This window comes from Puntigrus tetrazona, chromosome 7 (assembly GCF_018831695.1).
Source record: "Puntigrus tetrazona isolate hp1 chromosome 7, ASM1883169v1, whole genome shotgun sequence".
Classification (NCBI taxonomy): domain Eukaryota; kingdom Metazoa; phylum Chordata; class Actinopteri; order Cypriniformes; family Cyprinidae; genus Puntigrus; species Puntigrus tetrazona.
The window spans coordinates 21,039,958-21,054,655 of NC_056705.1; the positions used below are offsets into that span (position 1 = coordinate 21,039,958).

The 14,698-nt window shown below is 37.7% G+C and overlaps 1 protein-coding gene across 8 annotated transcripts in view; it reads left to right on the top strand.

Annotated features, from left to right (window-relative positions):
* chd9 (chromodomain helicase DNA binding protein 9) overlaps positions 1–14,698 on the top strand; it is a 55,657-nt gene that overhangs the window by 27,303 nt on the left and 13,656 nt on the right. For 7 of the 8 annotated variants that reach the window (XM_043245580.1, XM_043245583.1, XM_043245576.1 and 4 more), the window contains 20 exons: positions 3,724–3,832; positions 4,964–5,110; positions 5,322–5,390; positions 5,937–5,992; positions 6,169–6,286; positions 6,406–6,492; positions 6,606–6,743; positions 7,299–7,420; positions 8,089–8,332; positions 9,240–9,416; positions 9,511–9,654; positions 9,756–10,011; positions 10,104–10,314; positions 11,681–11,876; positions 11,963–12,136; positions 12,248–12,433; positions 12,727–12,837; positions 13,308–13,504; positions 13,882–14,081; positions 14,193–14,352. In XM_043245580.1, the coding sequence (XP_043101515.1) occupies positions 3,724–3,832; positions 4,964–5,110; positions 5,322–5,390; positions 5,937–5,992; positions 6,169–6,286; positions 6,406–6,492; positions 6,606–6,743; positions 7,299–7,420; positions 8,089–8,332; positions 9,240–9,416; positions 9,511–9,654; positions 9,756–10,011; positions 10,104–10,314; positions 11,681–11,876; positions 11,963–12,136; positions 12,248–12,433; positions 12,727–12,837; positions 13,308–13,504; positions 13,882–14,081; positions 14,193–14,352 (3,102 nt within the window). The remainder of the gene's footprint in view (positions 1–3,723; positions 3,833–4,963; positions 5,111–5,321; positions 5,391–5,936; positions 5,993–6,168; positions 6,287–6,405; positions 6,493–6,605; positions 6,744–7,298; positions 7,421–8,088; positions 8,333–9,239; positions 9,417–9,510; positions 9,655–9,755; positions 10,012–10,103; positions 10,315–11,680; positions 11,877–11,962; positions 12,137–12,247; positions 12,434–12,726; positions 12,838–13,307; positions 13,505–13,881; positions 14,082–14,192; positions 14,353–14,698) is intronic. The other variant, XM_043245581.1, reaches the window with a different exon arrangement.

A 14,698-nucleotide genomic window follows, 5' to 3' on the forward strand; every position in this document is an offset into this window, starting at 1 on the left:
GCCGCATGTGACAAGGATCAACCAATCATCTTTGTTCTTTCCCCTAACAACATTGAAAGCTCAACCAAAACAAAGCAATAGGTGGGCAAAGCTGTACAGGGGTAACTATTTTATTTGTGAATCAGTCGTTAAAATCTGTTCATCAAGTAATGTTAATGTATCAACCAGCATTTATGAATAGTGAGCGAAGAATTTGTTGCAGAATATTTTAATCTGTGATTACAGTAATAAAAATACAAAGAAAGAATGTTGAAGACCTATATATATATATATATATATATATATATATATATATATAATGACCCTCTTAATATTGTGGCACTTTTTGTTTTTCTCTCTGGTATCGAATATAGTATCGAATATCAATATTTTTCAAGGGAACGTATCAAACTTAGAAATTCCAATATCGCGACAACACTAGTTGCAACAAACCCCCTTACGTCAGGAAATTCCTTATCGAGAATAACCATACCTGTTACTACTATGGGGTTTTTAAAAAATGTTCTTTCTTATCTGAAGAGATTTGTTGTAACAGGGGGCTGGATATTGATTTTCAAATCGCTGTGGAGACATGGAGGCAGAGTTGGCCTTTAGATCTTGCTTTCATAAATAGCAGGGTTGGTGTCTTTGAGTCTGCGTTGGAGAGCAAAGCCAGAAACCTACTGACCCGCTTTGAAACCAAACTGCACACTACAGCCAACAGCTGCCATTAAAGCACACCATGTGATCTTAGAGATAGAGACTGCAGCCAGTCTCACACACACACACCCATATTTATAACAGTACAGTCTGCCAGGCACGTTATGGCTGTGTTGATATAGTCATTTGTCCGATTTTTTCCTCATGCTATTGCATCAGTACTTCTATTGATATTTTTATGTATTCTTGTGCTCTTCATTTCGATTATAGATGAATCGGGTTGTTGAAAGTGCAAACTTGCTTTATTTAATGCGGTCACAGATGCAGTACTGGGCAAAAGTGAAGCAGACCTTCAGAGACCGATTAAGACTGACAACAAAAAATTCATTCTCTGCCCGACACACTGAGTTTGTCTCTCACATGTTTAGCACTGTTTTAAATCAATTATGATACGTGTACAAGTGTTGTTTTGTAAGGTGCTGAGCACGTGATGGAGATGGCTACTTGATGTTTATTTAGAAATTATATAGAATCAAAAGATGAAAATGATTTATACATATGATGGGTTTCTCATTGCAGGGCTGATTTTAAACACATTTTATGTGTGTGTTGGTTCAACCATGTGTTTGTGGGAGCTTTTAGGGAAAAGACGTAGAAACTGAGTGTGTGCGCGTATATGTAGCCTAGGTTACAACCCTGAAATATTAATGCAGCCTTCTGCGTCTCCAAAGACCTTCCACTCTCATCTATCGAGCATGTGTGCATGCATTTAAATGTGTTTGGCTCTGATTCATATAGCCTTTAAATACTGGTGCATCGCAAAAAAAGAGAAACACACACACTCTGAAATCTCCATGTTTTTTGTGACTTACCAAACCACACAGCTGTCAAACATACAGTGGCGAATGAGGTCAATAAGAAAAAAAAAAAGATTGTTTTTACTTTTTTGTTATGCGTTATATGATGTTTATGTTTGTTGGTGAGTTGACTTTGAGCTGTTATAAAGATATCATCAGAGCACTTAAATTTATGTGACAAAGTACAACCATTATAGGGCTCTATGATTTACTTATGTCTATCCAGTCATAAAAATAGTTTTTGGAATTTTGGAATTTGGATGGATAGATCAAGAGTAGGTTAGTACAGTCAAAACACAATGTGATCTAGTGTGAATAATCGGCCGCTAAAATACCATTTAAATATGAATCCTTCTTGTATTGTGTGCCTCTTTATGAATGAAGACGTGCGTTACTACACACATACTTTGAGGGAAAAAAAATTCTTAGGGCTTCAAAAAACTAATTTTTAACAAAGTTGTAAAACACTGCTGTAAAATTGTGCAAGAAATTAATTTTCATTTTTGACAAAACATTTTTATTTTAGCAATTAAAACAGTTTCTACAAAATTAAATGGCAAAATGGAGAAATTAAAACCGAATTAAAAAAAATTAATTTGGAAGAAAAAATAGCACAGAATTTTAGGAAAAGATTCTTAAATAAAATGCATTTCTTAGAGCATTTAAAACATAAAAAAAATTCCTTTACATAAATTTAAGTTAATTTACATTTTTGTTGGCCAGGTCAGGTTTGTGACTTTCGTTTTAAAGCATTTTTTATACGTTACAGATTAAATAATGTGCAACGATAACTAACATCATTAGGGCTGTTGGATGAATGTTGGCCATTTTTGCCTGTTGGCTGGTGCCTTTTTCAGCAATTCTAACACGGTGCATGGCGTAAATCTAAGAATGCTAAGAATGCAGTGTAAGAATGACAGTCTGACTCCGGCTGCTGTTTGTGAATCTGCACAAATGGTCTGCTGAAGAAAGGATCAGTGGCACTGGCGTATCTTTTTTTTACCTTAGCATTCAGATAATTGGCATTATCTTTTTTTAAATTCTATATGCTTTAAAACTGTATATAATCTATCATACAAGATGAAAACTGCAAAATAAGTGTTACCTGCCTGTCTTTCTTTTTATAAAATTACAAAAAGTTTATGGTTGATTCTGGACCCGTGTGTGTATGTATTTGTTAGGTCCCTTGACAGAGGAGTGCAAAAGAAAGAGGTTTAGGGTGTTAAACTAGCTTACCTCATATGCTTTCACAGGTTAGCTCAGTCCAGCTCTGTACACACACACACACACACACACACACACACAGAGCACAGTAAAGACCTGCTCTCAGTCCCATTTCGCAGCTGCTGAGTGGAGCTCGTGTGTCACTCACAGGATACAACATTACTGCTTCCACCCACGCCGCCAGCTTCACTCTGATCAGGTTGCTAGGCAACCAGGAAGTCACGTTGTCCCGGAGACTAGTGAAGTGTAACATCATCCACAGAGCAGGACCCAGAATGAGAACGAGAGTGAAAGAACGAGTGATGCACACAGCTGATGTCCTGACAATCATTTCCTGTTCATGTGTGCCTGGCACAGAGAGGAGAGATTGCTAGTGTTTTTAGTGTCCAGCCTCAAAGAGGGATTTCTGTGAAATCATTTCACTGTTTATTGTTTGCACTGAAAATTTTCATGTGTGCTGAAGGTTTGGCTTTATTACATGACATTTACAATGGAGTTAAGTTAAGAAACCTGTGTTTAGTATTATAATTCACATGCTACTATTAATATTCTATATTATTATTTCGTTTTAAATGTAAACATTAAACTTTATGTTTTTAAGGTTTATTTCAGCTTTCATATAATTCTCATAATTTTAGCTTTAGATTTATGTTTTTATGTGTGGTGTCTGTTTTCTTTGACCAAATGAAAAACACGGTTTTAGTTGTACAGCCTCTTAAAAACATATTGTGGATTCAAATTGAATGCAGAGGTGTTACAGAATCATATGAAATAATAGAATCATATGGAAGACGTCCTTTGTGAAGCAGAATCATGTAATATAACATAGTAACTCACTATTTAATCAGTGCATTTGCCAGGATTGCTGCTTCACCAAAATTTCACCAAAGTGGTCATTTGGTGTGTTTCCATAAAATGTTTTGAGTAATACTGGTTTCTTGTGATTGAATTCCGGTGGGCATTGGTGTTAAAATAAGTCTCTGTACGTTCTTCTTTTCTACAGTAAAATCGTTATAAAGCTTGGAAAGAAGAAGCGAAAGAAGACAGATTCCTCTGAAGAGCTGTCTGATGATGACAGACCAACTCGACGATCCTCTAAAGATGATGATTCGGTGAGTTTTTTTATCTATTCTTGATATACCTGTATACTTTCCTTGCTAAATGTTTACACAAGACAGCAGAAATGTATTTCTAAGTAGTCATTTCTGGGGCAGGTGGCACAAATGGCCATTCTTTAAACTGGATAATGCAGTGGTGCTTCCTGTAAGCTGAGTGCAAGAGTGAGAGAGACTGAGATGACTGCCGTACTCTCAAAAGAATTCTCTTTCTCCTGAAATGACTAACCTCTCATTCCTCTATCCATGATATACCCCCTCTACCCTTGCAGATATAATTATCCTCTTTAAATACCCCTGTGTTAATTAAAGCAGTATTCTTTTGATGACTCAGTTAGGCTGTCGGAGTTAACCCACAGCCATGTGCATTTTGGGAAACACTGGGGTCTCGAGGCAGGGCGGGTGGGTCTTTATTTGGTCATCCTGGATATTCTCATCCTCTCCATTTACTTTAACTCATACACATTTAGGTCATGTTATATTTGGGAGGACAGACACACTCTCTCTCTCTCTCTCTCTCTCTCTCTCTCTCTCTCTCTCCCTCTCTCTCTGCTGTACTAATTTATTAAAGGCCCCCTGATGGGTATCTCTGATTTGCTGAGTGAAAAATAAAATTGTGCATGCGCAGGGGTTCTACCCCTCTCTTGGTCATCTAAAGTGACATTTACATGGCTCAAGAAGTTCCTGGGATAAATTTATGCCAACTGTAAAATGATTTTTGCTAAATATTTAAAATTCAGTCGATAATTTGGAAATGCTGTCATTGTGTATGTAATGTATGCATTTATATTTACATTTTCTGAATGCATACATGTGATACACAGTATTCAAAAGAGGCAAATGGCTTAAAAAATGCATATTCAGCATTAAATGTATTAATAATCAGACATAAAGGCAAATAAATGAGGTTGTTTTCAAGTTTCTATTCATCGAAGAAAATATTTATAATATATTAAGTAGCAAAACGGAAATGTTTCTTGAGCACAACATCGGCATATTAGAATGATTCCCGGAGAATCTCTGAAAACTAGAGTAATGACAGAAAATTTAGCTTAGCAATCACAGAAATAAATTATGCTACATTTAAAAAAGCTTAAAACGGTTATTTTAAATTGTATGTGTTTACAGAAGAGACGTTCGAACCGGAAGGTCAAGAGGAAGAAGTATGAGGATGACGGCGAGGCTCGTTTGTCCGATGAAGAAATGAAGGTCATTGTAAAAGCCAAGAAGAGCAACTCCAACACTCACAAACAGCCTGCAGTGCAACTGTTTGTGGTGAGTATAAAATCTCGCTGCAGCTAGCAGCACGCAGAATATGTCCCAGCATGCTCAAACAGTTCTCTGATCTTGAATATAATATGCTATGTTTAGGATGAGTAAAGCCAACGCATCCTTTTATGTGTGCGTGAGAGAGAGGGAAGTTGTGTGTGTTCAAGTGTATGTTGTGGTATGAAGAGTTTCTGATCTTGTTTATGTTGGTTTATAGGAGAATCCCACTGAGGAAGATGCTGCTGTGGTTGATAAAATCATGGCATCTCGTGTGGTGAAAAAAGAGGTTTCACAATATCTTTGTTTTATTAAGTGTGTTTTTCTCATTCAGATTTATTCTGAAAATTATAACCTTGCTTGCATGTGTTATTACACACAACACTTCCACTTCCTGTGACCAGTTGTGTTTAGATTTTCAGGGGAGGGACTCTAATTTTCAGGGGAGGGACTGTGTGCATCACACTGTATGTTGATAAAGATGAACAAAGGGCATTTTAGTGCATAGTTGTTCTGAAATATGCTGGAATTTTAATTTTGTAACAAATGTGACATTTCTAGCAGAACGCTCATCATTTTAATCTGTATTAAACTTAAATATGTGTGCTAATCTGTTTATTAATTTGGCATATGCATCTATCCCATGTGAGTTATCTGTGTAAATATGATTTAGAAAAAGAGACTTTAATTTAATATGAATTATATTACTTAAAATATAATTTCTTTATTCAAAAACTACCTATTATTCATATTTTCATTTTAAGAATGTTGTATATTTTATTTAATATGTTGATATGTTATATTTATTTAATTTATTTTTTTGTTCATTCAACAGGTTTCTCCTGGGGTGATGGTAGAAACCGAAGAGTACTATGTCAAGTACAAAAACTAGTAAGTCAATTAGACACTGCCTTTATCGGCTTTAACAGTTTATTCTGTTAGCTTTCAAGCTGTAAAAGAATCTGTTTTTCATATTGCTAATATGTTGATGAGCACGCAGAATTTAGCGTGTGTGTAAGGAGCATTCGGTAATTATGTAAACGTGTGTGTGTGTGTGTGTATTGTAGCTCGTATCTTCACTGTGAGTGGGCGACGGAGCAGCAGTTAGAGAAAGACAAGAGGATCCAGCAGAAAATCAAGCGCTTTAAGATCAAACAGGCGCAGAGAGCACACTTCTTTGCTGATGTAAGAAAACCTGCGTTTGTTTGGAAGTGCAGTGAACACTGTCTTCTCATAAAAAAGAAAACAAAAAAGACCACAGGATTTATTTGTAAGCATTAATGGCATGTATGTCTGTGTTTAAGATGGAGGAGGAACCATTCAATCCCGACTATGTAGAAGTGGACAGAGTTCTCGAGGTCTCATACTGTGAGGACAAGGATACCGGAGAGGTAGTCATTGCTCTGTGAATCGTGTGTTTGTGTGTGCATTCATGAAGGGATGCCTCTTTCGGGTTATTATTTTATATAAAGTCTCAAATTCCAATTTTTGTGTACGTGTGTAGCCCGTGGTGTATTACCTGGTGAAATGGTGTTCATTGCCGTATGAGGACAGCACATGGGAGCTGAAGGAAGATGTTGACCAGACTAAAATTGAAGAGTTCAAAAAGCTGCAGGCAGCAAAAGCAAACGCCAACAGAATGGTGAGACCATCTCTCTCTTGCTCCCACATGTTTTATTTTACTTTATTTTATGTTTCAAATATATTCTTTTTAATGAGTCAAAATTTGAAAGAAATTATGAAATTATTTCAAAAGAGTACAATTATTACTGTGCTTTTGCTCAAGTAAGTGTAGCCTTGGTGAGCATAAGATATTATTAGAATTTAAATTATGTATTCACCATATATTCCTCTTTCTCAACGTAAGTGCCTCTGAGCTTCAGGGACCTAAAACAGCTCTTTAACATGCCTAAACTGTGCTTAACTGGATATGTAATACTCACTTCTCCATCATTTGATGAATTCCTGTGTTGCAATAATCACTAGAAATTGTACACACGCTTCCCTTTTAGGAAGTGTCAATCATTTATATAGAAAGGAGACGTTTGCGCTGGAAAAGTATTTAAATTTGCATGCTGAATTGGTGTAAGAAAGGAAAATAGTGCTTTGTTAAGCTCTAATGCAGGTAGTTAGTGTGTGTAATGAAATGTTTGGTGCATGAATTATCTTTTGCTGAATTTTGCGTGCTCTCTCTCAGGAGCGTCCACCGGCAGGTCACTGGAAGAAGCGGGAGCAATCACGAGAGTATTGTAATGGAAACTGTCTCAGGGATTACCAGCTGGAGGGGGTCAACTGGCTTCTCTTCAACTGGTATAACAGGTAAGCTCAACACATGAGACGCATGGATACTTCCTCTTTAACCTTCCTTTATATATATTCACTTGATGTGGAACATCATTAAATGGTGTACGATTCATCCGTGAGCTAATGTCTACTTGGCTTTTCTTATATACGTCGCGCCCTTGTTCTTTTGCTTTTATGTATAGATAGATAACTGAATGGCAGATAGACGAGAGAGAGAGCTGTGTGTGTTGAGTGTGGTGGAAATCTAGTTTTCCATTCAGACTTCAGACAGCATTGAGACCATCAATGAGATAATGAATTACTTAACTTTAAATTCCAGCGGCTCATCTGGCTCGTGATTTTTGTACAAAGGCAATTTAAAAACCTAATTTGAATGTCCTTTAAGTGTAACTAATATATTAGCTGAATTTCCAGGCTTTTCTGTGTTTTGTCCTTGCTCTGGATATGCAGTCGCTCACTGTTGTGTTTGTTATTGTGTGGCTTTGAGTGCCGCAGCATTATATTTCAACAGGCATTATGTCAAGAAGGTCTAACTTTTTTTTCTTTCCATTTAGAATTTTTATTTAGTTTTTGAATACCTTTTACACCTACTCTTGTCATTTAGTGATGTCTTTAGTTAATGTCTTGTGTGTAGGATTATTAAAAAGGCAAAAGCTTTGACGCCCCTCTGTCTCAATTTGCAGGCGTAACTGTATTCTGGCGGATGAGATGGGTCTAGGAAAGACCATCCAGTCCATCACGTTTCTGGATGAGATCTATCGCACAGGGATCAAGGGGCCTTTCCTCATCATCGCCCCTCTCTCTACCATCGCTAACTGGGAGAGAGAGTTCAGAACTTGGACGTACCTCAACGTCATTGTGTACCATGGCAGTGTGGTCAGCAGACAGATGCTACAGCAGTATGAGATGTACTTTAGAGATGCTCAGGTGAGATTTCACACCCACACACAGCAGAGGAAGGTCAACCTCACATTGATCTAGACCTCTTAACTGTAATTCGAGGCTTTTGAATTGCTTACCTTCTAGTATCATGTTTTGTAAAGGAGAAAGACAGAGGAGAAAAAAGCAAGCCACAACTCAATTATGGTTATTTTATTCCTTTTCAAACTAAATGTAACTGAAGTTGGCGGAGTGTATCTCTGAGAAAGTCTATAAAGCAATGCTTGATATGCAAAGAATAAAACAGCACTGTTATCGCTGGGTTGTATTTCAGCATATACAGTACCACGTAATGATGGAAATGTGTCAGCTGGTTTGAAATTTGATATATAATACCACAGTGGATATTTGCATAACTACCAGTGAAAAATAAATAATAGTTGGAATATATAGAGAACAAAGCATTGCTAACTGTTGCAATAATAGAGAATTGAACACAGAATTCAATTACTGTAATTAATTTTAAGTTAATTTGTAAGGCTTAATCATATATTTTAGTTTGCATCATTCCATTTTATAAAAACTGTTTTACCAAGTGGTTTGCATCCTACAAAAAAAAAAGAGCAAAAAATTACCCTCAATTTATGAAGTTTTTAATTCACTGTATCATCAAAAATAGACAAATCCACAATTAATATATAATGTTATAATGTATATAATTTATTTGTGTAATGTGTATAATATGATTTACACACTACGTTTGTGTGTGTCATTTCCTGCAACAATACCCATATCGTTATATAATATAATGTTATAATGGAAAAAAATACTATTATATATCATTTTTGTCATATCACTTACACCTAACCACTGTATAATTGTGTATCATGCAAAACCTCACAAAAAAACTGCAAAATGTTTGCAGGCACTTATTATCTCTCTTTCTCTCCTACAGGGTCGTGTGATAAGAGGTGCTTACCGGTTTCAGGCGGTCATCACAACATTTGAGATGATATTGGGTGGCTGTCCAGAACTTAACGCAATAGACTGGCGCTGTGTCATCATTGATGAAGCCCATCGGCTCAAAAATAAGAACTGCAAGCTACTGGAGGGCTTCAAACTTATGAGTCTGGTATAAACAATACATTGTTATAGCTATATTTAAAAATCACAGTTGTCTGTTCTTTTCCTACATTTTTTTAACTTGATATCTGCTGACCTCCTAGGAACATAAGGTTTTATTGACGGGCACTCCGCTGCAAAATACTGTGGAGGAGCTCTTCAGTCTGCTGCACTTCCTGGAGCCGACCCGCTTCCCTTCTGAAAGTACCTTCATGCAGGAATTTGGAGACCTCAAGACTGAGGAGCAGGTGCTGTACTTGTGTATATATATTATATATTAATGTGTTCAAATTCATATATTTTCTGTATATTTTAACTCTTCTTTGATTGTATATGTTTGTGCATGTAGGTCCAGAAACTCCAGGCCATCCTGAAACCGATGATGCTGCGTCGTCTTAAGGAAGACGTGGAGAAGAAGTTGGCTCCTAAAGAGGAGACCATCATTGAAGTGGAGCTCACCAACATCCAGAAGAAATACTACCGCGCCATCCTGGAGAAGAACTTCTCATTCCTGGCTAAGGGAGCTGGCCAAGCCAACGTCCCGAATCTGCTCAACACCATGATGGAACTGCGGAAATGCTGCAACCATCCCTACCTCATCAAAGGTACAACCATTTAAACCCCAACTGCTGCCAAAACCAACGAGCCTACATTAGGCAAGGTCCTTAGAAGTCTGTGGCTCTCACTTCTCTTCTAGGGGCTGAGGAGAAGATCCTAGAGGACTTCAAAGAGGTGTACAGCCCCGCAGCGATAGATTTCCACCTGCAGGCTATGATTCAGTCAGCAGGTAAACTCGTTCTCATTGACAAGCTGCTCCCCAAGATGAAGGCCGGTGGACACAAAGTGCTCATCTTTTCTCAGATGGTGCGCTGCCTGGACATCCTGGAAGACTACCTCATCCAGAGAAGGTAAGAATCAAAAAGAACAACATCCTAAAGATGTATTTGTTTGCTGTATTTGCTGTATTTGGCTCTGTGTTCCTGTAGAGTTCATTGGGTTTAACTACAAACTGTGACGTTGTGCTCTACTATATTTGTTTTAGATACATTGCAGTGTATATATGCCATTTTAGCAAGCAATCTAATCAGCAGGAGTTCAATGCCACATTTTGCTTGCCCTATATGTTCCTTATCTCTCTGGCTCTTTATACAGAGATCTCTGCTGTTGAACTCCTTTGCATCACTGATATCACATGACCATTTTATGCAGTGGCTAGGATGGCAATGGCAGTCTGATTATTTTTTCTCTTGCCTCAGCTTGTCTGCGATAGTCTAGTGTGTACAGAGTACTGTGCTGTGTATGTTGGCTGATGCAGTTAGGGTGCTGCAGGACACAGACACTCCAGGGATCTCACATCAGGCACACAGTCCCAGAGGCACAGCTCTGCCCTAAGTGGGTCAGAGAAAGCAGGAAGTAACATGGAAAAATATGTGACTAAAAAGAGAGGGAGAGACAAAGTATGAAAAAAATGAGTGAAAAGAGGATGAAAAGAGTTTTAAGAGTGAGAAAGGGACGTACTAATGCAACGTTTCTCTTGGGTAATGACAATAAAACTACTGTTATGTCAGTTTGTATAGATTAAAGAACTACTGTAACATTTAGAAGCCAGTGTTTTTTTTTTTTTTTTTTTTTTGTTTTGTTTCTTTTTAAGAAAGAAAGAAAAAAAGAAATTGATATTTCACCAAGGGTGCATTAAATTGATCCAAAGTTGCAGTAAATATATTTATGGTTATGTTACAAAACATTTCTGTTTCAAATAAATGCTCATTTGAACCATCTATTAAACAAAGAACCCACAAAACAGCACATTCTTTTTAAAACATTGATAGAGTACGAACAGTAAGAATCTGAAAGACTCTATATAACTGTCCTTATTTTTTTTCTTAATATTTGAAGTGCATGTATATTTTTGTATATTTACGCTTGTTTGTTTTTTTATAACTATATATTTTAGAAATAGTCATGTATTTGTTTTGAATGGAATTGTGGAATTGAGATGTCTTAACTTGCCATGAATATAGCCAATGATGCTGGTATGGCATTAAATCATAAATAAAATTGATAACAGTAGGAAATAATTTTTTTTTTTACTGTATTGTTGATCAATTTAATGCAGCCTTGTTGACCATAGACATTTCTTTCAAAGAAATTACAAACCGACCGCAAACAGTTGACTAGTAGTGTATGTATGAAGTCGAGCACTTCAACCGAATATGGAAGTGCTCGAAAAAGTAAATCGATCTGTAATTTCTAAGTCAAACTGACCTTTTTCAGATACCTCTATGAGCGGATAGACGGCCGTGTACGTGGGAACCTCCGTCAAGCAGCAATAGACCGTTTCAGTAAACCAGACTCCGATCGATTCGTCTTCCTGCTGTGTACTCGAGCAGGTGGCCTCGGTATTAACCTCACAGCTGCCGACACCTGTATCATCTTTGACTCTGACTGGAATCCTCAGAATGACCTGCAGGTACATTTATACGCAGCACACATAAACTTGATTGTAGAAAGTTCCTGTTGGCTTAGTTTCCTTTTTCCTTCTTGTTTTATCCACAGGCTCAGGCTCGCTGCCACAGGATTGGTCAGAATAAAGCAGTAAAAGTATATCGACTAATCACACGTAACTCTTATGAGAGAGAGATGTTCGATAGAGCCAGTTTGAAGCTGGGATTGGATAAAGCTGTGCTTCAGAGCATGAGCGGACGAGACAACAGTCTAGGAGGAGGAGGGGTACGTCATATTTTACCTATGTACCAAGGTTTTGGTTTTTTTTTTCATCTCCAGCCCTCGTTACATATTGTCTGGTTTCATTCACTCTATATATCTCTCAATCTTTTATAGCAGATGCAGCAGCAGCTCTCTAAGAAGGAGATTGAAGATCTTCTGCGGCGTGGAGCTTATGGTGCCATCATGGATGAGGAAGATGAGGGCGCTAAATTTTGTGAAGAGGACATTGACCAAATCTTGCAACGCAGAACGAAGACCATCACTATTGAATCTGAGGGTCGAGGCTCCACGTTTGCCAAGGTCAGCTTCTCTCTTTCTTTCATTTTTTTATTTGTTTAAAAGTATTTATCATAATGTTTTCTTACAGTTTCCTTTATTAAAGCTATTCTCAGATAACATTCTTGTAAAGGTTGCCAATACACTGAAAAAAAAAATCAAACAACAAGGAGTAGCTTTAAGGGATCCCTGCGATTTCCATGCATCCTTCAACAGCCATTCTTGAACTCTTATGCCTTCCATATCTGACCTGCGAAAGAGATTTTAGAGATATTATTTCACGTGTTCTCATTTGTTTTTTTTTTCTGTGTTCACAGGCCAGTTTTGTAGCTTCAGGGAACAGAACAGACATCTCTCTGGATGACCCCAACTTCTGGGACAAGTGGGCCAAGAAAGCAGAGATTGACATGGATACAGTCAATGGCAGAGTAAGTTATAAACAAACTCTGCCATAATCAATGTTTAAAAGTAGACTAGAGAAGACCGCATCCTTCTAGTTGACTCTTCAGTGCCAGGATTACTTTGAGAACTGCCTAGACATCTGTGTTAATAAAAAATAAAGTTACAGAAAGCTCCTTTGATTGTCAGTGGCTGATAGGAAAACCCCCAGAAATGAGATTTTGAGCAGAGAGGAATTGCTGTAAGAGATGACAGGATCCTGGCTAACACGATTGGTATTTAATGTAATGTACTCTCTAAAATAACTCGATCATTGTTTTCTGTGGGCTCTTCTGTATTTTAGTTGTAAGTGCTGCACTCGAGAGCAAAGAGCGATTGAAAGCAAATGTCAGTTTTAGTGAATGCGGTTGGCCTTATTTAAATGCACAGCACTGCTCTCAGTGAAGGTAGGTCAGTGGTTCTGTTTTGACTGTTGTTGTTTGATGTGGTTTTGCTACAGAACAGTCTGGTGATCGACACCCCTCGTGTGAGGAAACAGACCCGGCCGTTCAGCGCTACTAAGGACGAGCTAGCCGAGCTCTCTGAAGGGGAGAGTAGCGGAGATGACAAACCCAAACTCCGCCGGCCACACGACCGCCTCAACAGCTATGGCCGCACTGAGTGCTTCCGGGTGGAGAAAAATTTGTTGGTGTACGGGTGAGTGATGGCTAGTGCTCTACCAATACGGGTTTTGTTATAAGCCAGTAGAATAATCGTATATACACAACTGTTTAAAACGCTGTGCGACTTTTTGGAAAGATGCTTCTTGACCAAACTGTTGAGCTGCTTAATATTTTTGTGGAAACCGTGATGCAATTTTTTTCAGGATTAATGGAAAGTTCAAAATAACACAGTTTATTTGAAATAGTAACATTTTAAATGACTTTACTATCACTTTTGATCAATTAAACATGCTATATGCATATAATACACTACATAAACTTCATACCAAATATGCAAATATTGGAAGTGAAACTCTTCTCAGGCAGAGTTCTTGAAACTGATATCTATTGAATTTGTTTTTGTGATTGTAGGTGGGGTCGCTGGAAGGATATCCTGGCTCACGGACGCTTTAAACGTCAGCTGAGCGAGCGCGACGTGGAGTGGATATGCAGAGCACTCCTGGCATACTGTCTTGTTCATTACCGTGGAGATGATAAAATCAAGAGTTTCATGTGGGATCTGATCGCTCCCACAGAGGACGGCAGGACCAAGGAACTCCAGAACCATTTGGGTATGAGGACTGAAATTGAGTTACCTTTTGCGTTTTGATCTAGTCAGAATTAATGTCTGTATATAAAGCCTGTGACAAGATTCAGGTTTTTATTTTATGTGACTTGTGCAGGTTTGTCGACTCCAGTGCCACGAGGCAGGAAAGGAAAGAAGATGAAGACTCAGTCTAGCTCATTTGATATCCAGAAGGCAGAGTGGATCCGAAAACACAACCCAGAACACATGTTGTCTGATGACGGGTACAAGAAACATCTGAAACACCACTGCAACAAGTGAGTATTGCATCGCAAACACAATATACACTACTATTCGAAAAATATGGGGTCAATAAAAAGGTGTTTTTGAAAGAAGGCTGCATTCATTTGACTAATGATACAGTAAAAACTGTAATATTGTGAAAGCTTGGTATAATTGAAAGAGTTTTTTATTTAAAATATATATATTTTAATTACTCCTGTGATGGCAAAACTACATTTTCAGTAGCCATTAGTCCAGTCTTCAATGTCACATGATACTGCAGAAAACATTTCAATGTGATGACTCGGTGCTCAATAAATTAACCGTTACCGTATCATTATTATTCATGTATTTCATACATATAAGCATTATCTGATGTAA